Source organism: Zootoca vivipara, chromosome 1 (genome assembly GCF_963506605.1).
Source record: "Zootoca vivipara chromosome 1, rZooViv1.1, whole genome shotgun sequence".
Lineage (NCBI taxonomy): Eukaryota > Metazoa > Chordata > Lepidosauria > Squamata > Lacertidae > Zootoca > Zootoca vivipara.
The window spans coordinates 87189653-87213451 of NC_083276.1; the positions used below are offsets into that span (position 1 = coordinate 87189653).

The window sequence follows — 23799 nt, forward strand, 5'->3', positions numbered from 1 at the left end:
CTCCCAACCCCCCATACGTCAATTCCGCCTTTGAAATCCCAGTCATGTCTGGGGAAATATGGCAGCCCTATATAAATATCAATTGACAGTGGCACCTCAGGTTACAAACGCTTCAGGTTACAGATGCTTCAGGTTCATAGCTGCCAAGTACCCCGTTTTTCCCGGGAAACCCCCGTATTTTCTTACTGTTTCCCGCTGGTCTCCCGAATGGATTTATACCCCGTAAATCCCCCGGAAAGCAGCTCCTGCCAGCGGCCATATTTCTGGTGCCGCTCTGCCCATTTCCAAAATGTCTGTGGTGCCAGAAGTCGCTTCTACGCATGTCCGGAAGTCGTGTAGAAGCGACTTCCGGTGCCGCGCCACTGCTGGTCCTGGATTTTTTAATCCGGAACTTGGCAGCTATGTTCAGGTTACAGACTCTGCTAACCCAGAAATAGTACCTTGGGTTAAGAACTTTGCTTCAGGATGAGAACAGAAATTGTGTGGCGGCCCAGTGGCAGCAGGAGGCCCCTTTAGCTAAAGTGGTACCTCAGGTTAAGAACCGTTTCAGGTTAAGAACAGACCTCTGGAATGAATTAAGTTCTTAACCAGAGGTACCACTGTACATATGTAAAATTAAAAACATTCTGCACCATACGTAAGGCATTGAATGTACTATAAAAGTAATTTTGTTATTATTAAAAGCCCTACTGTAATTGTGGATTGCAATAAAATCAGTATTGATAAACAAGCTTTGAATTGAAGTGCTGACTTACTGAACATCTACTGACATAAACATAATAAGATGTCACCAAACTCATATTAAACACTACAGCCCTATGGCACGCAAACAGACTCTGAAGGAGACAGAATAGGCAGGCAGGGTGGAACATCCTCTTTGTTTTACCTTCATTTTTTAGGAAAATCTGATCACAAAGCAGGAAACTCAGTGGAGCAACTTTTGGATCTGATGCTCTTTCAACTAGCACAAAGTTGATCTGATAAAGACACCTATCCCCTTACTTTTTATAGTACATTTATTTCTCTTGCATAGCAATTAAGGCTGCACTTGTACTAAACTTATCTGACATGCTAAATAGTTCAATGTTAAGAGCAAGTTCTCTTAACAAGTTATGGCAAACTCTTAAACCACCACCTTATTTAAATGTTAAAAGTGAACTATTTTTAGATGTAGAACATCACTTTTGAGTGCCGTTTGTGTTCCACCACCATCCAAACTAAGTATAAGGGGAACGGGAGGCGGAAATCAACCTTCACTGGCAAAGGAAATACATGCTGACCTATTTTGAACACTTATTTATATTCAAGGTGCTTCTCTCCCTCTGTATAAGAAGCTGCTGTGACACAATATATTTTCTAAATTCTCTCTGCACTCTTGATTTGTGCTGATCTTTCTACTGTAGTATTGCCCTCAAAGTAAGAGGGTTAAGTATTCTAATGAATGTTTCTCTAGAATGAATCCAAATTTTACAAGAGTAATTTGTTGAAATACGGTAATATTTTTTTCTCTCTCTCTCTAAAATCATGCGGCTTTTAAAAATTCATTTGCAAGTACAGTACGCTCATATTTCTTGTGTAAAACAAATGCAAACAGTAATTTCACCCTGAAAATGTAAGTGAAATTTAACTTGAAGTATCTCATTGCTAATCTGAAATACTAAACCTGCATAGTAGCCATGAGGAAATTATATATTTGTGAAACTTTTGAACTTCCAAGTTGCATCAATCTTTAAACCATCTTTTGAAACCATGCATGTTGGGCGGGGTTCATCTAGTACAGGCATCCCCAAACTGCAGCTCTCCAGATGTTTTGGCCTACAACTCACATGATCCCTAGCTAACAGGACCAGTGGTTGGGGAAGATGGTAATTGTAGTCCAAAACATCTGGAGGGCCGAAGTTTGGGGATGCCTGATCTAGTAAGTCTCAACAGTGGAAATCCTACACAAGGACTTCAACTTGCACAATAGGACTTTCCTCCCTCCCTCTGGACACCCCCCTATGCCCCCCCATTTGCATTACCTGTTTGGTTTCCCCATGCTTGCAATCCCTGCAAACTCCTATTCACGAATCTCTCATCTGCACATGTGCAATGGCTGTCTCAAAGGTACACACCTCAGCTTAAGTGAAAAGTGAATGTGGCTTACATTTTCAAATGGAATGAAAGCTGGAATGAGGGGGAAATGCATCAAACAGCAGTATTTCTCAAGAAACTACAGAATAGATTGTGGCTAACATCATGTGTAGGGTAAAAGGTAAAGGACCCATGGATGGTTAAATCCAGTCAAAGCCGACTATGGAGTTGCAGTGCTAATCTTGCTTCAGGCTGATGGAGTCAACGTTTGTCCACAGACAGCTTTCCGGGTCATGTGGCCAGCATGAGTAAACCGCTTATGGCGCAATGGGACACAGTGAAGAGTGCCAGAGCGCACGGAAATGCCATTTACCTTCCCACCACAGCGGTACCTACCGGTATTTATCTACTTGCATGCTTTTGAACTGCTAGGTTAGCAGAAGCTGGGACAGAGCAACAGGAGCTAACTCCGTTGTGCGGATTCGAATCGCCAACAAGCCCAAGAGGTTCAGTGGTTTAGACCAGTGTTTCCCAACCAGTGTGCCTCCAGATGTTTTGGGACTACAACTCCCATCATTCCTGACCACTGGTCTTGCTAGCTAGGGATGATGGGAGTTGTAGTCCCAAAACATCTGGAGGCACACTGGTTGGGAAACACTGGTTTAGACCACAGTGCTACCCATGTCCCTAATGTACGTTACATGTACACAGCTTCAAATACCAGCAGTAAGAGTGCAGTGGAGTCAGAGTAAATGGTAATGTGTACACAGCCAGAGGGTTGAAAGAAAGGAGCTTGATTTTGGCTGGTGAATGAAGCTTTAATGCTATCAGAATGCCACTGAAGAAGAGCTCCGGTGGTTCTGTTTGCCGCTTTGCTCTTCATCCAATTCATGTCCTCACCTTCACCCTCTACTCCCACGCAATTGTCCCAAGAAGACCCATCAGCTGATGAATAAGTTTGTTTTTGGCTTTCTCCAGCTATCAGCTTTGTAGTGGGGCCTCTCATCCCTGGGTCAATGTCACAAGGCCAGGATCATCCACTATTGCATTCCATCAAGGTTTCGGGAGGAGGTGGAGGAGCAGCTGTTTCAGCAGGGCAATTGGCCCAGCAAGACACTTCGTTTAAAGATTAAGCTTTTGTTTTGCATCGTGAGATGGTATGTCTTGGGGCTTGACTTACGAAGGTGAACGTGCCCTGACAGATCAGAGAACTAAACCTACCTACTGAAGGCGATGGCTACACCTCTAATTAGGATCTGTGTCTATAATTTCTTTCCCCATTCTGTGGTGACTGATGGGTCAAGTAAGAACTTGTATGATATGCTTTGTGATTTATTCTGGCACATTTCTTTCTGCTAAGACAGAAAGAAATGTATAGAGTTCTACAGGAGCTTGGGAGCTGGCAGATAAAAATGTATGAGTTGGAAATGACCTCTAGTACCATTTATTCCATAGATAACCTGTATGGGGCCTTGCAGGTGTTGCTGGACTATAACTCCCATCATTTCTGATCATTGCCCACACTGGAAGGGGCTGATGGGAGCTGGAGTCTAACAACATTGGCTACCCCTGATCTAGCCCCAAACCAATTCTGCCAGCCCTCTGAGGGATTGGAATAGCTGAGCTCAAATCTTAATGTAGTTCTTTTGAATGTGTGAAGGCTATCTTCTCTAAAGAAATGAACAAGTTGTACCATACCCTTCCACAGCCAAGGAAGTATATACAGGCAACTCAGCTTACGCTGGGGTTACATTCCGGGGATAGCTCCTAAGCCAAAATAATATTTAGTCAAAATACATAGGGGTCAATGGCAGATGGAACTGCCAAACCCTTTTTTCCTGGATGCCCACCCCCTTTTATTTTGCTTTTTTAAAAATTCTCCAAGTGTGTAAAGCTGAATGCTCACAAGTTAAATGTGCATAAGTTGCACTTTGGCTTTACTGAGCTATCCCATTATATTCCCCTGATTAGACTGAGAGGTAGCCATTTGCGTAAGCGAGCTTCATAATGAAGTAGGGTCCCCCTCCCATCTCAGCCCCAGCATTCTGTCCACTACATACACAGCCTTGGCTTGGGGTCTGCTTTCTGAGGGCAGTTCCTGAACCTCTGTTTATCTCAGAATGTTAATGCAAGATCTGGGAAGGCATTTTATAGGGAAGTTTCAGAGTGTTGGAATTGTGATGCTCAACTCTTCTGTTGTCTGACAGTTCTCCTGTGTGAGGCCTCCCTGACTGTTTGGCCTTCCTCTTCTCTCATTCCCACACCATCATCATGCTAAGGCTCTTAGCATCCATGGGTACATTGGAGTGGGAAATGCATGGTCCCTCCTCCATATGCTGTCGAACTACATCTCCTGGTCCCATCAACTAGGATGGTGGGAAATGATGGGAGCTGTAATTCGGCAACATCTGAAAGGCTGCAGATTCCCCATCCCTGATCTGCGTGTAACTTGTGGACTTGCCCTTTTTCAGTCATACTCCTGCTGCAATTTTGGGTCTTGGGTGCTATGTTTCTGTCTACATCCTTCCCAGCAGAGTTCGTTTTGCTTTGCCAAGACAAAAGCTGATGCATACGTCTCAATTTGAGGGAAGGTGTTTGATGGCACCTTGAAGATTAAATGCCTTATTGTGACATGAGCTTCTCTGGGCAAGTGCTAAGTTGATCAGAGGCATGAAATACAGTACAGCCAATGGGAAGCTTGAAATATAGCCAATGGGAAGTTTGTACAGCCAATGGGAAGCTAGCAAAGCATCAGATGGAAAGATGAAATGGGCCTGGTGGGTTTTCTGAACTTTCTCAGTGTGAATTTATCAGGAATTTCCCATCTACTACAGCCACTGTTTCAAAATTAATCACACATGTCTTTTTATTTAAAGTGACATTAATGATATTCCCCAAAGAAAAGCTGTTTCTTCCCCAGGATCGCAGAGAAAAGTCACAGATAAGTGGGCAATTCAGTCTTTTTATAAATATATCCCTCCATTGTGAGAGCTTAACAGAGTTAGGAAGTGTTCAATTTAAAATAGCGTCCAAGGGCTCCTGTTTCTTAGCTGAGGTCTTGGGGGTTGAGGCAAGCTATGGTTCTTTTGCAGAAACCTCTTTATTTTGAAAAGAATTATTCATGCCATTACGCAATCTATGCTGAATGTTTAATTTGTCACAGTGTCCCTTTCCCTTTTGTTTGCCGGCTCAAGTAGACTTCTACTGAGTCACTTTTCCTATTGACGGGCTTTAGATGCAATAATGATCCATGGGCACAATTTGATTGGGAATTCTCCATGTGAGCAACGACCATGGTGGCAAATCCGAGGTCTTCGTGAAAGCAAATGTTAGCCAAACTGAAATTGCTTTCTATCGTGAATTCTTGTCCCAGTTCACACGGTTGCCTGGCATCGTGGCTCCCTCCCTCTCTCCCCTGACTCTGTGTGCAGAAACCAGCAGCAGCATTCAATAAGAAGTGGTCCTTGTTCCCTGCTTCAATATGGTTTTGAAAAATAAGACCTCTGTTACAGCCAGAAATTGAACATAGTGGACATCTGTGGGTGAGGTGTTTTGGGGGTGATACCTGCAGTCTTTTCAATGATGAGGACTAAAACTAATTTGAAGAAGACCTTGTTGCCATGTTGTAAGCTTCAGACATGAGTATAGAATGTATCTCTACCTAAGAAACTCATCCATTCATTCATTCATTCATTCTTTCATTCAATCATCCATCCATCCATTCATTCATTCATTTATGTAATTTATTTTTTGTGGGAAACAGAGAGGAGGCAGTCCCAGCGGGGAGCAAGGGGGGCGGGTCGCCCCAGGTGTCACCACTGAGGTGAGGAGATCTGCAATTTCCTGCATTCCTTCAGCCAATCCCCTTTTTTCTTGTTATTTTCTAGCCCTCTGGTATGGAGGCTGATTTTAGGAACAAGTAATATGACTTTTGTTAGATCAGCAATTTCACGTTTGAGTTTTTCAAGAATTCTTAAGCAGACGCCATTCAGACACTACAATTCGTCAACTTCAGTGTGTAGGTAAATAAGACCTAGAACTTTCCAATCTTTCCAATGCCTGTTCTGCTGGGTGCTGTGAACCCCAAACCAAAAATGCCAAGAATATAGGTCCTGCTTTTGGGGAGCATCCTTGGGGAGCATTCCCACTTACAGAAACCCCCTCTGAAATAATTTGATAAGCTAACAAGTAGCAGAATTTCGCCCCTGCCAGGAGCTTGAGGTTTGACTGCAGCACCCACCAGGCTTAACACTTTGGGAAAAGAGATCCCTAATCTCAAGTACAAGAAAAAAAAGTATTTATATGAATGCTATAGTCAGGAAATAGAAAAGTCAGCAGAGCAAGGTATTTAGCCTACATGCTATCAGTTCTTTTACTTTAAAAAAAAGCCTCACATTTTTGGAAAAACTGCAAAGGAAGCAAATTTTTGAGAACTATTTGAAATCGGCTTGCAAGAGAAAAGTATCCACTGTGAAGTGTAGAGAGTGCACTTAGTTTTGAATAGTGTCTTTAAACTCTGCTACCCAGTAATTTTAATAGTCCAATTTTACGTAGAACTCCAGTCGCCTAGGCTGATCGGCTTCCAGTGGGCTTTGATGTGCCTAATTTAGCAGACAATTGGGCAGCACGACATCTACAAAGGACACCCCTTATTTCTCCCCGATGTGATATGTCCTATTAAATTTTAAACCCCTTTTGTTGTCAACCCCTCCTCAGCACAAGCTGTAACCAGCATTGGAACCCCAGCTGCTGAGCATCACTCAGACTGTGTTGCAACCTCCCTGCTGACGTGCCTCTCCTTGCGTCTTTTGTGTGCTGTCCTCATCCTGACGCAGCTCTTTCCTTTCTTTTCCTCTTTTATAAGGGTTCAGGCTGGAGGCGTGACAGATTTTAGGCTTGTCAACCTTGACGGTGTCTGTTGGAAACTGCCCCGGCAGTAGAGTGGAAAACTTCACGGAGCGTTAGATATGCCGCCTGGCTTGACAGCCTCCCGGGTAAATGTGTCTGGACAGGGCGATATTTGCCCTTTTCACAAGCGCCTGATTGGAGGGAGCAGCTCCGTGCATGCAGAGACTGTCCCCGAATCACGTCATTCCGCCCGTGGCGTCAAGCTGGGCCTCGTCAGCACCCCACTTTGAATTAGTTTTTTGTTTTGTTAATGAAATCACACGCACATTTATTCATGAGGTACGAGATTATTTTGCTTTGAATTCCCTCCCTCCTGGAGCTGCCAAGCCGGTGGGGATTCCCCATGTGGGCGCACTGACAAAAATGTGGGAAAGCTTTTGCTTGGGAGGATGTAGCCTTGGGGGTCGGGGACTGTATTGTGTAGGAAGGTAGAAAAAATCCCAGTCATCTCACTTTCTTTCCTCCTCTGTGGAAGGTCCCGTGTTCAAATCCTCAGGTAAAAGGATCACGTAGCAGATGATGCCCAAGACCCTCAAGAGCCAGCGCCTATCAAGTTAAGACCATACCAGGCTAGATGGCAAAATAGGCCGACTTGTTGTGTATATTTCATAGCTTGGTTCCTTGAGGTTGGGATAAGACTTGAAGGATCCAAACTGTCCTGTCTATGCTGTCAGAGTACAAGGAAAGGGGAGACTCCTGTTGCACTCACGTCCTACTCATCAGCATCCCCTGGGCATCTGATGGTCCACTATGAGTGCAGTACTGTATCCTGAACTAGATAGACCCATCAGGCTCTAATTACATTCTCAAGTGATTGACAATGGATAGGTGGGCAACACTGTTCTTCAAAAAAAAAGTGCTTAATGTAAGAAAGATAAAAAAATGTGTTTTTTAAAAGCATATGTTTTCAGTTTTTTAAAAAAAAATGGAGACACTGTGAGTTCTGAATCTACTTTGAAGCAGTAATTTTTCATTTCATTATAGCCAGAAACTCATTTTAGCAACTGAAAATGTTTTATTTGCAAAAGGCGATGTTCATTTTCCTTTGCCTTATTATGTAAATTGAATGCCATTATGGTGTATAGAAGCTGATTTATCTTAATATTTGGCAACTGAAAGTGACAATTTGGCTGCATTAGACTGTTTAGTTGTATTCACCTCTATCTGATACATTCAGAAATTTTTATTTTATTTCATTGCAAATATATATCCACAAATGAAAGCAGGGATTTTTATCCTGACTTTTCACACTGTCCCCTTTTAGTCTCAAGTGGTCAGGAGTTACTCTACTTTGTTTGATTCTGACCACAACAGAGAGGACAGATGGACAAATAGTCTATCTGCTATCTGGTATTTGGGGAAGTTAGCACATTCTTTTGAGAGTTCTAGTAAAATGTGCTGGTAAACAGAGTGCTGAGATTCTCATAAGACTTCTGTAATTGTAAGCACATCAGTTTTGAAAATTATTATTGTACACTAGAGTACAACTCAGTAATAGAGGGTCAAGATGTGTGTCTGAGTGAGTGAGAGAGAAATGTGTTGACATAAGAGAGCACAACTTTCAGCATGCGCCACTGAGGTCAGATAATTTTCCTCCTGAAGTCGCTTGATTGAAGAACCAAGAAATGAAGAACCAAGAACCACAAATGTAAGTATTCAGACAGGATTAAAATACAAACCTTTTAAGGAAAGCAACATAAACTCTGAAATGGAGACTGCATTCTGATCCTAGGTAAAGGGTAAAGATAAAGGGACCCCTGACCATTAGGTCCAGTCACGGATGACTCTGGGGTTGCGGCGCTCATCTCGCTTTATTGGCCGAGGGAGCCAGCGTACAGCTTCCGGGTCATGTGGCCAGCATGACTAAGCTGCTTCTGGCGAACCAGAGCAGCGCATGGAAACACAGTTTACCTTCCCGCCGGAGCAGTACCTATTTATCTACTTGCACTTTGACGTGCTTTCAAATTGCTAGGTTGGCAGGAGCAGGAGCGAGCAATGGGAGCTCACCCCGTCGCAGGGATTTGAACCGCTGACCTTCTGATCAGCAAACCCTAGGCTCTGTGGTTTTCATGAGAATTTGGTGGTGGGGAGAGGAGTGCATAGTTATGTTTGGTTTCACAACTTGGAAACAGATAATACTGGTACTTATGATGGTTTTTTCAGGAGCTTACCTTGTCAGTACTCAGTTTTGGACTATGTCATTCTTGTTTTCCCTCCTTTACAAAAGTAACTTTTGGCATATAAAATGGAGTTTCAAAGTCCAGTATTCGTCCACTGATTAAAAAAGAATGTCATTTAGCAATTGGGATTTCAGTCCAAAGGGCAGTCTAGTACATTTTACTGCAGCAACATCCACACACTGCAACTGGTTACTGTAATTAATATAAAAAGAAGCTATTGTTAGCATGAATGTTCAGGTTAGTGGATTATGGTAGCTGGAGGGAGCATGGATGCTCCTTTTTGTTCCGCTTTAAAATCCACCTTAAAATATTTCAGTGCTAATAATAATAATAATAATAATAATAATAATAATAATTTATTATTTGTACCCCGCCCATCTGGCTTGGTCTCCCCAGCCACTCTGGGTGGCTTCCAACAAAGATTAAAAATACATTAAAATATCACACATGAAGGGCTGCCTTCATATGGTGACATAATGCAATATTTTATGCTAATGTTTTGAATACTTAACTTTTAACTCCCATCAGCCCCTGCCTGCACGGCCAGCAATCAAGGACAATGTTGCAAGGGCAAACCATAGAGAGTCTTTGGTTTGCCTGCACCTCCCTCACTTTTCCTGTAGTGTACTGGCCCCCAGGGTTTCACAGCACACTGGTTGAAAATCACTCAATTAGGGCAACAGGGCCAGGGTAGATCTTTGATCCTAATGGGGAAGAACTTTTTCAGCAGGGGGCTGGTCCACTGTCCCTCAGACCTTGTGGGGGGGGCAGATTATATTGGGGGGGGGGTGAACGAATTCCTATGCCCCACAAATAACCCAAAGATGCATTTTAAAGAAAAGAACACATTCTACTCACGTAAAAACACACTGATTCCCGGACCGTCTGCAGGCCAGATTTCGGGCCTTAGTTTGCCTACCCATATACTGTATTAGAAGAAATTTTATGGGTGTTTGCAAGTTCTTGAACAGAGCAACCTAGCTGGTGACAAAGAAAGCCTTGACTGGCCTGTGGCTCTCAGAGCAATCAAAAGTGGGTTGGGAATGCTGGTTTCAAATTGTAATGAGGGCAGTTTGCACAGGCTTATTTATCACACCACCTTTTTGTCTCTGGCTGGGTTAATAACCAGGCCACTAGACCAGGCAAGCAGCAGGCCGCTTCAGGTCCCCTCTCTGTGGTCTGGCTCCCTTTCCACGCCTGCCACCTCCTCCAGAGACCTTCACATGTTGGGTAAAGGGGCAGGACCCTTGGAAGCATAATTTGAGGGTGGTTTTGTGTTCTTGTTTCTAATGGAGGGGAGCCTTGGCCCGGAGCCCAGGAATTGGGTGTGCAGCAGTTCTCAGCAGCGTGACAGCGATGTGTGTGAAATTTGAATAGCGGTAATGAGGTGCAGCACTCAACCTAATTGAATCTTGTCTTGCAATTTAGGTTATTGACACATAGCCTCAGCAAATGAGGTCATCGTTGGTGCTGTGGCCATATCCTATATTCCTTCTATTTTGAAGATAGATGTTTATTAACTTGTGCTGTTCATTTTTTTATCATTATTTTATATGTGTGATCCCCTTGGAGAAGACTGAGCACTTTATATGTAATATAGCTGATTCCTAATGTTGCCTGAAAGCTTGATGTGTCTCTCTCCATTTTAGCTTCCTGCTTCTCTACCCATCGCATAGGGACTCCCTGGCTTTATGTGAAGCCTTTACTGCAGTGATGGAGAGCCTGTGGCCATCCAGATGTTGCTGGACATTAATAGTCTTTACTCATTGGCCATGCTGGCTGGTGTGACATCTGGAGGGCTGAGGGTCCTCCATGCCTGTTTTACTGTGGCTATTCTCTCTCCTGCAGGTTGCTAGGGATTTTGCTGTGGCTACAAGACAGGATGCAGTGGAGCAATTGGAAAGTGGAAGCCAGAATCGATTCCACAGTCTAAGGCTATTGATGGGAGAAGCAGTTTCATGGATGTGTATGAAAGGAAGGAACAAGGCAGCGTTAAAACAAGCGAAACTGCTTTATACCTTATGGTTCATTTGACCCACTATTGCCCTCTCCAGCTAGCAAGGGGTTTTTCAGGGTTTTGGACAAATGACTTTCCTAGTCGTGCTAGCTTAATTGCTTTTTTAAAACCCCAAAATTTGGATTTTCTTTTGTGCTGTGACTTTTGCAAAATCAGAAGCTTTTGGTGAGGTGAGCCGGGTGACTTTTGTTTACAGCATTTGGTTGGAAGACTTTTGGCCTGGGCTTTTCCCCTCTAAGGAGTTAAGAGTCAGTGTTTTGAAATGTCCCCAACTTAGAGCATACACTGCCAGGTTATTTAGGATCTGTTTCAGAGCTCAGATGGGGTAAGGGACTTGCTTTTAATGCTGGCTCAAGGCATACAAGCGATAACAGCTTGCGCTTTTCATGCCCACCTTAGGTGGAGTTTTCCACTAGAAAAGGGAAAATAAACCTGTCCGGGAGATGGAAATAAAGTAGCTATAAACTGAGTACAATTGAGCCAGACGTATCTGCTTTTGAAACACTAGCAGATGTAGTAGTAGCTGTAACAGCTGTAACACAATACAGCCTTTTTATTAACTGAGGGCGGTGGATGGTTCTGAGTGTTTTAGAGCATGGATTTATTTTTAGGAGCTATGAAATTTTATATACTAGCTGCAGGTGCTCGTACTTCAGCTTTTGCTTCTAGTGCCTAGAGCAAAGCAGGCAGCTTTATTCAGCAATTTTGCTGTTAACCGGCTTGCTCTCACTCAGCTGATGTGCTTTATCTTTAGACGAAGAGGTAGGGGAGAGGTTGTCTTGTGAGGGTCTCAAGGAGAATTAAAGAGCCTGTAAGTTCTGTTGAGAAGTCTCGTAGGAATGTGCCATTTCCAATCCCAGTGTTTGTAAAGGCTTTCTACATATTTCAGGCTGAGGTTCAGATGATGTGAAATGATGATGTGAAATTAGGTTCATCCTATTTTCCAACAGTTTTAAAATGTATCTTTCACTCTCTGGCTCTTCCCAAAACATTGCAAGGGAGACCAATACATTGTTTGGTTTGGCTAAAGGTGTGGAAAGCAAAGGAAGCTGGTGGTGATGGCTTTGATGTGCCAGTCCTTTTTTAGTGTCTCTGCAAAAGGATGCACCTTAGATGCCTCTGTCCCTGCCTCCTCTCTCTTAGAATCATAGAATTGTAGAGTGGGAAGGGACCACAAATGTCATCTAGTCCAGCCCCCCACAATGCAGGAATCTTTTGCCCAATGTGGGCCTCAAACCCAGGACCCTGAGATTAACCAACTGAGCTATGTCCTACCTCTTCTTTTTCATTGTCCTTTGTTGCTGTGGACTACAGCTCCTATCACCCCTGACCATTGGATAAGATGACTGGGGATTGTGGGATTTGTAGTCCAGGGATGTCTTAAGCCCTAAGGCTCCAGAACACTGATCCAACAGATTTTAGATGTCACAGCCCTACTTCTTTCCACAAACACCTCACTACTCAGCAAGAATTTACTGGAGTTAATTAGTTGGTATAAGTGGAAATGCAAACCTAAGTTACATTCACTGTCCTTCTGAGCATCTGTGTGTGATACTCATTTGTTAGACTAAGGACTAGCAAACCAGGGCTAAACCTAGACATGCCCAATACCTTAAAAACAGCCTTGTGTTTCATTCTAACCCATAACTCAATGTCATGTGTTGAGAACTGTACAGTATTTCTAAATACTGTTACTCACCACCTCAATTTCTGAGCAGTGCAAGATTCTAGGGGTCCACTGGAGACTGTGGTGCCTTTATGATATGGGGATTATTTATACATATATACAGCATAAGGGACACGGGTGGCGCTGTGGGTTAAACCACAGAGCCTAGGGCTTGCCAATCAGAAGGTTGGTGGTTTGAATCCCCGCAACGGGGTGAGCTCTTGTTGCTAGGTCCCAGCTCCTGCCCACCTAGCAGTTCGAAAGCACGTCAAAGTGCAAGTAGATAAATAGGTACCGCTCTGGCGGGAAGGTGAAGGCGTTTCCGTGCGCTGCTCTGGTTCACGTGACTCGGAAGCTGTCTGCAGACAAACACTGGCTCCCTCGGCCTATAGAGTGAGATGAGCGCAGCAACCCCAGAGACGTCCGTGACTGGACCTAATGGTTAGGGGTTCCTTTACCTTTACCTTTAGAACCTGTACCTATGATAGAGGAGCTCACAGCATTGTGCTCCAAGAGGTTATTGCTTCTCCCATGGCCCGCAGTCTTGGATTCCGGCAGAAATTAGTCATTGCCCACTGTGCTCCTGCTTGCTGCCTTTAACTGACTGCAGTTATTTTGCCTCCAGTCCACATCATCCCCAGCTGCAATCCTAAAAACCACTGCTTTAGAACTCTACTTCAAAGGCTTTTGTCTTTCTAACTAATTCTGAATTGGGGAGGGGAGCTCCCACTTGCTCTCTAGCACAGAGCCACTCCCTTTGTCCTCCTAAAGACTTATATTTAGTGGGTCATCACTAGGCTGTCTCCTGGCATGTATTTCCACATGCTAAATCCAGTATATGGCACCCAATAATTAGAAGGGGCGTTTAGGCACCCCACAAACTGATAGCAATATTGTGCAGTCAGAGAGACAGGGTTACTGATTGAAGTGACAGCCTCATATAAACTTTAATACTTACCGTAGTTCCAGCTGGAGGGCATTGACCACAAGAGGGCTTTGCTCTCTCTTAGTACTCCAGCTGGATATGTAAGAAGAAGTCGGGACAAAAGAAGAGGTTTGCATGCCCTCACTGTGGACTTTACAGCCTATTATAGCTTGCCATGCTGTGGAACATGGGGGATCTAACCAGAGACACAAATAACTCTGAGCAAATGTGTCATAAAGGGGGAAAGTGAGAGTAGGCCTACTTGGGAATTAAGTCTGTGGTCTGAAGGACCCAAGGAAAGAATGGGGTCTTGAGAAATAAATTGTTAGAAGGACAAATGAAACAGCAGCACACAAGCAACACACAAAATATTGGGGAAACCCAATTGAGTTTTTGCTTCTGCTAGCAGTTGCCTGTGCCCTTTAGAGACGTCCCACTCCCTCAGACTTGGAAATTAGCAGGTGCAAGGTGTTGTTGTTGATGATGATTTAAAAATAATTTTAAAATGATTTTTTAAAAACACTATAGCTTTTTTAAAAATTAGTGATGGTCCTGCTGTCTTCTGGGCATAAGCACTGGAATGTCTTGTCTTCTTTATTGAAGACTAAATTCTTTGTCCTGTGCACATACTGGAGGAATCCACAAACTATTCCGTTTTTTTTAAAAAAAAATGAGGAAACTATTGGGGTGACTTTGTTCTTTGTGAGTAAATCATGAAAAGGAAATGGTAATGGTTACAGAGCATTCTTTCCACTCTGTATCACATTACTGGTTCCATTGATGTTTTGAGTATGGAAAATGAAGGAATGGAAGAAAGGAAAACTGTGTTATTAATAACTTCTTGTTTTGTTTTAATGGGCCAAGTGCTTCACAGTCTTAGTCCTGTGTGGAAGGTCATTATTCCTGTTTTATGAAGACTGAAAGATAGTGACTTTAAGGCCAGAGTGTTATGGAAGAAGGATTTGGACAAACATCATTGGGCTGCACTGGCTTTTATGAGTATGAATTGCAAGGCATTTTGATTTTTTGTAGCTGATGCTTCTCAAATGGGTATTTTACTAATCAAGCAACTTTCGCCCAACTGAAATTCAAGGCTGCTTTCCTAGGTGTGGAAATCAATTGCAGAAATGATTTTTCAGAGAGTAGATGCTGGGGAATGTTGAGATAGGAAGCCAATAGGCAGAGAAAAGGGAATGGGACAATGTTGAAGGAATAAAGCAGAAGATTGCAACAAGCTTTAATGAGTGTGCCATAAACCTAAGCTGAGGCACTCTGTGGCATTCAAACAGGTCTATGCAAATTCTTGGCAGTAGAATCCCACTGTGACTTTGAAAACAACAGAGCAAGTGAAAAGGACACCAGGATGAGGATACTTCAAGATGCCCTGATCATTGAAAAGTCACCCTTATTTATTTGCAGGGAGGTTAGAGGTCACTTATTAAATGAGCACCCATACTGATTTGTTTGTGGGGAGGTTCGATGGTGTTGGAAATATCCACAGCATACCTATAACTCTTCTACAACTTCAAAGAAGTCATGACTTCCCTTACTGTAGCATCAATAATGGGAAAACTAGCTTAGGCAATGTGCTGTAGGCTACCGGTATGTAGCACAGCAATGTCCCTCAACATATTGCTGCTACTCGTCAGCATTTGCCACTTGAGGCAGCTGCCTCACTCTGCCTAATGTTAGGACTGGGTCTGCTGCTAGCTGATTTTTAAAATTATGTTTGGCATGAGGATTGATTTCATGATTCTTCCATGCACCCGAAGCATGGGTTGCCATGTATTCCAAGATCTAGGTTGAGCCAAACTGGGGCTAATTGTGACCCCCTTCTGAATTTTCCTGAAATCTATGGAGCCTCCTCTATCGTCTCTCACCAGATGCTGCCCATATGCTTCCAAGTCTTTTATTACCTAAAACGGAACATTACAAGAACTTGAACTTGCTTTCTTAAAAGAATGACAACTGCCATTCTGGTGATTGCAAATTTTGCTCAAGAGGTCAGAGTTCGTTTTGGAGAGGCCATTTGGGCAGGTTGAGTAGTGAGGCACAGCCCACTTTATCAGATGTGGCAAATGGATATTTCCTTTTCCTTTTCTAATAGTCTGACGTCTGCAGCTCCTCCTTTAAGCTTAAGGTAAATGATCTAAGTGGAGTGCCCTGCAAGTGGATGGAACCAGATTTGGTTTGGTCTATATGGGACATAGAATCACTGATAAACAGTTCCTCATGAGTGACCTTAAGAAAAGGCAGACGGAGAAAATGCAAAGTGAAATGGGGAAAGGAAAAGGGGGAGGGGAGGGGAGGGGAACGCCCTGGGCAGAACCACTGTCTGGAAAATAGACAGTGGAAAAGTGTGATGTGGTTTCAAAGCTAACAATATTTTAATACATTCTGCTGAAGCCAGTGTGGCTGAGGAGGTAAAGTGGACAAAATCAAAGATGGGCACACAGACAGCAATAAAAGGGTAGGGTGGAGCACTTCTTTGACCTTTTGGTGTGTGTGTGTGTGTGTGTGTGTGTGTGTGTGTGTGCGTGCGTGCGTGCGTGCGTGTTTTGGAAAAAATATATATGTAGAATTCCCCACCACCACCGGCTTCAATTTCTTGAGTGGAAAGTCAGACTTCGGGCCATACTGCACTCTGTCCTTCCCAAAACCTATACTAAAATATTCAGTTCTGGGTTCCCGAGGTGAAATTGTATCACTGAAGGCATAGGGACCTCTCTTTTTGTCACTTTTGTGGAAGCACATAGCTGCTGGTGTGTTTATGCCAAGGGTTGGCCACCTCCTGTCAGCAGAGGTTAGATAGGCAGCAAACATACATAGCCTGTAACTTGGACGTGTCTGTTGGAAGCCCTGCCCCATTGGCTGCAAAATCCTCTCTCTCTCTCTCTCTCTCTCTCTTTACAGGTAGGTAGCCGTGTTGGTCTGAGTCGAAGCAAAATAAAAAAATTCCTTCAGTAGCACCTTAAAGACCAACTAAGTTTATATTTTGGTATGAGCTTTCGTGTGCATGCACACGAAAGCTCATACCAAAATATAAACTTAGTTGGTCTTTAAGGTGCTACTGAAGGAATTTTTTTATTTTGCTTCTCTCTCTCTTTGTGTGTGCTTGTGTATATACACATCCTGGTGAGGGTGGAGTGGGGGAGACTCATGGCTTGGATCCAAAGGAATGTGAGTGTGTGACTCCTTACCCAAAGACTCTTTCCTGCCGCATTTTGTTCACTGCTGTCCCTTGAAAAGCAGAACACTCCAGGACAAACAGGGTGGATGTGTTGTGGTGGGAAATGCATCTAGGGGTGTTTGTGGAAATTTGGGTGGGGTGGGAGAGCAAGCGTCTTGGCCCCCACAGCATTCTGTAATGTGCAAAGCAGCCCTTAGTGGTGCCCCCTTAGGAGCTGAGTCCTGCTCTTTAAGACAGTTTCCAGCACTAAACTATGGTTCAGCTGAGGTATTCCTACTTCCAGTGGCATAGTAATGGGGGTGGGGGTGGGGGGCGTGCCGCCCCGGGTGGCAGGCTGGGTAGGGGGCAGCAGGCTGGACCGGGGTGACCACCTCCGACAGCCACCACCGCTGCGAGCGCCCCTCGCTGCCCATGTGGAGGCGAGGCCGGGGTGCGCTGCGGAAAGAGCTCTGGCGGCTTCTGAACTTGGCTCCTCCACGGCGTCTCCTCCCTGCCTGAGGAGCCCCCCTCCGCCAGCAGCGCAGCCTTCACCCGCTTCCACGATGGCCCTGAAGAAAGCCAGGCGGCAGGTGAGCAGGACCAGCCCCTGCGGAGCCAGCGCAAACTGGCTGTGAGGAGAACCGCCTCGAGTGTGGTAAGGACAGGCGGAGGGAGGGCCAGAGGGAGAGGGGGAGGCCTGCCGGACGCCGCTGCCTGCTGTGTCACCGTGTCGCCACGTCGTATCCCTCCTGTGCGCATGTGCATCGTGTGTCGTGCGTCATGACGCATGCGCGTGATGGACACCCCGCCCCCCAGTGGGGTGCCTTCGGGTTTTCTGCCCAGGGCGGCCAGGCGGCTAGCTACGCTGCTGCCTACTTCCCGCCTGCCAGGGTGAGAACCAATGATGTGATGCCCAAATAGTCTTGAAAAGTGTGGGTTAATTTTATTTATTTATTTTGTTTAATGAAATGTATGCACCGCTTGACCAAAAATCTCAAGGCAGTTTGCAAAAAGATAAAATCAAGAAAAACTCACAACCCTTCCTTTAAAGCATACAAAAGTTAAAATACTAAAATGCTAATATTAACACCTTGAACTTGGCCCGGTATCAAATCTGCAGCCAGTGCAGACCTCTGAGCACAGGTGTTTTATGCTGACAAGGCCTCGCTCCTGTCACCAATCATGCGCCAGTCTTCTGCACTAGCTGCAGCTCCCGGATCAAGTGCAAGGGAATCTCCACATGGAGAGCATTGCAGTAATCCAGCCTTGAAGTAACCATTGCATTAACTACTGTGAGCAGGCTTTCCCAGTCCAGGAATGCCCATAGCTGTTGAACAAGCCACAGTTGGTAAAAGGCATTTCTAGTCACTGAGGCTACCTGAGTCTACAGTGACAGAGCTGAATTCAGAAGCACCCCCCTCCTGCTCCTTTTTTTTGGGGGGGGAGTGCAACCCCATCCAGGGTAGACAGCTGACCAATTTCTCGGACACGGGAGCTACTCACCCACAGTGCCTCCATTTCCCCCTCTTGCTTTATGGGTGATTTTGCTATGACAAGATTTGAGAACAACTGTGAGGCACAGGAATGTTGTTTGCTTAAAGGTGACCACTGTACTAGACTAAAATATATTGGAAGTGTTGGGATGCAACTGGGCTTGCCCTGGAGGCTGATATGTCTGCATGGGAAAGAGCAGATAGAGAGGGGTCCTCCACATTTCCTAGACTGTTCTCTAACCTTTGCTGACCTTCCTTGATGGCTAGAACGATACTCTTAGGGCTACTAACCTCATTTTGCTACTTCTTTCTTCTCCATGCCTTGCCTTAGGGGAGAGGTGTCTGTTTTGGCTATCTCTCCATCTAAGATGCAAGGGCAAGCATAGCTTTTTGCATTCTCCTCCTTAGTTACATAGAACTAGGATCTTTCCCCTATCAAGCATGTCTTTCCTGCAATAAAAAAATAGTCCCATTGTGGTCATATCCAGGGCAAAGCAGGTTGCCTCCACAGTGATTAAGTGCCAAGTTCAACTTCTGCCGGTGCATTTAAATAGTCATTGGAGCAGACATTGCAAAAGCAGGGGATCCTCCCAAATCTTTCCCTCTCCAAGCAGACTTGAGACTTTTGCTGCCCAAGGATCCCAGCAGAAGTTCAGAAAAGGTTGGTGCGGGGATGCTGCCGCAACACATCGGAGCTGGGACATGTATTCTGGACTATAAATTGAATGAATGAAGAGGACTGCATCACACCAGCTCGGGGAAGGATGGGAAGAATGAGTGCATTGTTCAGGCCCCCAATATGTACCTTCAGCGATGGAAAGCGAGCAAAACGGGCAAGTAGGGCATGCTGCTAAAAGCTGGATTTGCTCGTGCTGAAGAGGGATTGTCAAAGCTGCCGTTTCCATGTGCTTTTGAAGGGCTTGAAAGCACTTCCTGTGGGGAGGTGACAGCCAAAGGAGGCCACGGGATGCCCATTTGGATCATCCCTGTGCCAGCAGCCGTCCGGGACAACCAGAGGAACTTGCTAAGCAACCACCCATTGGAACATACTGTTCATTCTCCTGCTTAGCAATCCCTTTTCTACTCTCACAGTTATGCTGAAAAGACCGGACAGCAGCGGAAGATAATGCATCGGAGGAGGGGGCAGAGTGGGGTTAATATTGCATCACTTATCTGAAAGGCTCTTGACCAGCCTTGAGTTCCAGATCTTCAGCTTTTGCATAGTTCTTAACGCTTTGAGCTAAGCACAAATCCAACCATGCAATGATGGCTGGATCATCAGGTGATTATCTTTTTTAAAAAAATAATAATAATTATGTGCCAGTGTCATGCATTAATTAGTAGGGAAGTATCATCTTGGGCTGGAAGGAAGCTACCTTGGTAAGTACCCAGCAGACTATTTTAGGCTACATGATGGTAATAATTTGAAACTTTGACGCTGGTGGACAGGTGAGCCATATGATACCATTGGATTGGACAGCCCAGGCATTAAAGCACAACAAAATTGGACCCTGGTCTTCTATGAAGACTTGATCAAAGGAAGTATGCCAGTTGCATGCCAGGCCAATCTCCAAATTCCAGCAAGGGATTTGGGGCTGGAGAACCCAGGTCTGGTTTCTGGTATGGCTCCAGCTCAGCCCTGGGAAAACTGTGAAACCACAGCTGAATTTGTCACACTAATTGTGAAAAACTGGGCAGCACTTCCCAACTGTGCAATATTTAGGGGTCATGCGGGCTAGAAAGACAGTCGAGGTTCTGCATAAGAGGTTTGGAGCAGCTGGGTCTTTGCCAAGTCACAGTCAACAGTTGTCAGTGAATTTTTGATGTTTCCATGCATGCTCCTACACCAGCCAGGTGAGGTCAGGCTTTGGCAGCCAATCTGTACTGAGCCTCATCATAGAAGCTCATAGAAACCGCCTGTAAAAAGTCTGGTCTGGAGTTGGCGACATCCAAACAGCTACAGGTCCAAATTCAGCTGACTTGTGCTGAAATCAAACCTAGATGCCATAGGTTGCTGGTTAAGGCAGAATGGACTAAAATGAGGACTAGGCCAAATGTTCACCGGCTCTGATCTTTATCTTTATCTGATCTTCAGTGAAATAGAACTAACTCGTGACATAGCCAATTAGATTTGTCTGTAGGGGAAAAAAAGTTTCACATTTTGACACATTGAAGAAACAGTTGAAATTTTAGCTTGGAAGTGTTGATGAAGGTACCAGAACAAGAGACCTTTTTCCACGCTGCCCCCCCCCAAAAAAATCATTAAAATCGTGAATCTTTTCAGCTCAGCCATGACTTGAATGATGACCTGTCCTCCCCTTCCTGGCCTTTCATTAAGATCTTGTAGGGGGGGCTTTACATTTGTTATACAATCGTGTATACAGTGATGCATCACAAGACGAAATTAATTCATTCCGTGAGTCGTTTCGTATTGCGAAAATTTCGTCTTGCAAAGCGCGGTTCCCCATAGGGGAAAAAATTGCAATACAATTTTTTCTATGGCTGTGCTTCGCAAACCGAAATTTTTTTGCAATATATATAGAAAAAATCGTCTTGCGAGTCACCAAAAAAACCGCGAACGCCTTTCGTCTTGCGCGAGTTTTTCGTTGCGTGAGGCATTCGTCTTGCGAGGTACCACTGTATTTGATTTCAGTTACATGATGAGATAGTGAATTTGTTTATAAACAATGCAAAGCCTGCTTTGTTATGTTGCTTTTTATTATTATTGTTATTATTATTCTTGGCGTGATTTCTCATCTAGTTGCTTTCTTCCTTTTTTGGTTCTTTTTACTTATTTCCCCAAAAGGGGCCTCTTTTTAAATTCATTTTATTTATTTAACCAGAGCCCTTAGGAGTAATTATTTGCCCCTCACCCCCCATCCCCCATCCCCTTGAGCTACTTGGCCATGTTCAGCTCAGATTCTGCTTTGGAACCTCTTGAAAGCCTGAGGGTGACAGGTCAGGAATGAACTTGGCCCACAGTATCTGAGTGGAGGGGGATCATCAAAGGATGGGGACCAAGATGCTTAGCTTATCCATTTTAAAATAAAAAATCTTTCTCCTTACAGTATAAATGGGACATAATGTTCTGCATGCTTAGCCAAATGGTCTCCTGCGGTTCAGACATGTGCGACTTCTGATTTGAAATAAATGCATTATTAAATACTTTTGACCATTTTTGTAACCAAGCATTTAAAGGCTGGAACAGGGGGCGGGGAGAGAGTGTTTCCTCAAAGCAGAAGCTCCACCTTGTCTTGGCTGCTCTGCAGGGGGAGTTTTTTGGGAATCTCACACAGCTGGGATGCCACTTCCACGGAGCTGTGACTGGAGTTCATATCCCTCACTGTGGGGATTTTCCCAATTTGTTCCATCATGGGCATCTCTGGGCAGAGCATTTGGGTTCTGTGGCTAACATAACCAATACGCCAGTTCTAATTTTTCTAGAAAAAGAGGTGCCAGAACTCACCATGAACAGCTCTCTCGTTCTCTTATAATGGCATTGGCGCCCACCTGAGAGGTGCCGGAACTGGGTTCGGAACTGGGGGGGAAAGCCTTGCTGATGCCCCTTTTCTTTCTTCTCCCACCTCCTTTTCTTTTTTTGTCTGTGTAGATGAGGAACAAACCGAAGTATCTATTGCAGAGAACGTGGTGGATGCCGCCTCCAGTGTGGTGAGTGGCGGTGGACGGATAAAGCCCCCTAAAAATGGCAAGGAGTTTGCCGTCATCCGTGAGAAGGTGAATGAGCAGCAAAAGCAGCTGGGCAAGCCTACCAAGCACCACCACCACTCGCCATCAGTCAGGGTGAGTGAGGTAAACAACGGGTGCAGGGGATGGTCTTCAAGTCCCTGGAAAGGGTGCAACATGTTATTCTTCTTGGGGGGGGGGGGGAGAACTATATGTAGTTCGAAGATGATCACTTGGTGGGCTTTTTCTCTAGCTGTCAGAGGCATCCCTGTCCCCAGTCTCCATTAGTAGCTGGAGGAGACTTGCAGAGAGTGAAGGATGTGCTGTTGAGTAGAAGAGTAGGAGCTTTTCCCATCGTCTGGACCCCCTGGGAAACTCGGCAAACCTGCTGGAACTGGGTGTGGAGAGGGCAGCTGAATGGGACACAGCTGTTGGGCTACCTGAGAAAGTACCAGCCACTTTGAGCCCGCCCGTAAAAAGCGAGTCTAGAGTGAGAAACTAGGATGGTGTCCGCTGTTTCTAGGAACTCTTCTCATTGTGAGACTTTTGTGGGCGAGCTGGGAGTTTCTTTGGACCCTGAGTGAGAACCCAGAGGCTGAGAGCTTGATCCACAGAGTTTCTGGTTGTCAAATGAATAAAGTTCATTGGGTGAGACTGAATTCTGCTCACCTCCCCCGTTGTAAACAGTGCTGAAGGTTACATCGGGGCCAGGCTACAGGAAGAGATGAGACAGCACAGCGAGGAGGAAAATAGAGCCAAACAAACAGAACACAGGATACCTCTTCATGAGATTGATGGATTTTGGCAGGGCCCAGGAGGAGGACTTTGCCACACAGTTGTCATTCAGGATTACAGCTGGCATCATCAACCAGAGTGCAGGGATAATTCCTATCAATAGCTTTTCTAATTTAGCTGTGGATCCTCTTCCCCCACTTGTCGGGTAGAACTGATGCCACATAAGCTTTTGGTCTTATACTCACAACTCTTGGAGGCTCCTAGAGCACCATTGCTTAGATGCCTCCAGAGCAGTCTTGGTGGTGGTGCTGCTGCTGCTTTTCCTGGGGTTTTCCATTCTCCTGCTCTGTGCTTTTAATTGCCACACTCAAGCTGGTCTAGTTGGCTTCACTGTTCCCTGGCGGGCCAGGTTCCAGGCAGAGTCTGAGTGGCTGAAAGGTATTCAGGATGCTTTCTTGGACAGAAACTGGTGGACCGGAGTGCTAAAAATTGGTTTTCAGAGTCTCTTCAAAGCAATTGCAGGCTGCATTTAGGGACCTGGCGTGCCGTCAGCTTGTTGGTGGCCTTTGCAATCTTCAAAATCAAAAGAGAAGGGCAGCGCACTGGTGGCCCAATCAGATAAGACACGTAGCTCTGGTTATAACTTATGGAATACTATGGAGTCGATAAGCTAAATAAAACCACTCACCCAGAACAGGGAAAAGAACCGTGGCAATTTATCTGTGAAAGATTCCTTGCCCAGCTGATTGCCCAGAACAAGATCTACCACTGATATGAAGATGGCTGGAGTATTAAGGCCTCACTGAACATGTCTGAGTAAGCATGCTTAGGATTGTCCTGAAAGTTTGCATTCTTTATATAGGCTGTAAAATTTTCAGCCTTGTACAGCAATGGATCCCAACCATCATACTATGTGTTTCCTGGTCTGGGGTCTATAGGCGGGATAATG

At 44.8% G+C, this 23799-nt stretch overlaps 1 protein-coding gene across 2 annotated transcripts in view; it reads left to right on the forward strand.

Moving 5' to 3' along the window:
• The window catches only part of IGFBP2 (insulin like growth factor binding protein 2), a 57126-nt gene that overhangs the window by 23277 nt on the left and 10050 nt on the right, over nt 1-23799 (forward strand). Inside the window, exon 2 of one of the 2 annotated variants that reach the window (XM_035128175.2) lies at nt 22042-22241. In XM_035128175.2, the coding sequence (XP_034984066.1) occupies nt 22042-22241 (200 nt within the window). The remainder of the gene's footprint in view (nt 1-22041; nt 22242-23799) is intronic. The other variant, XM_060278475.1, reaches the window with a different exon arrangement.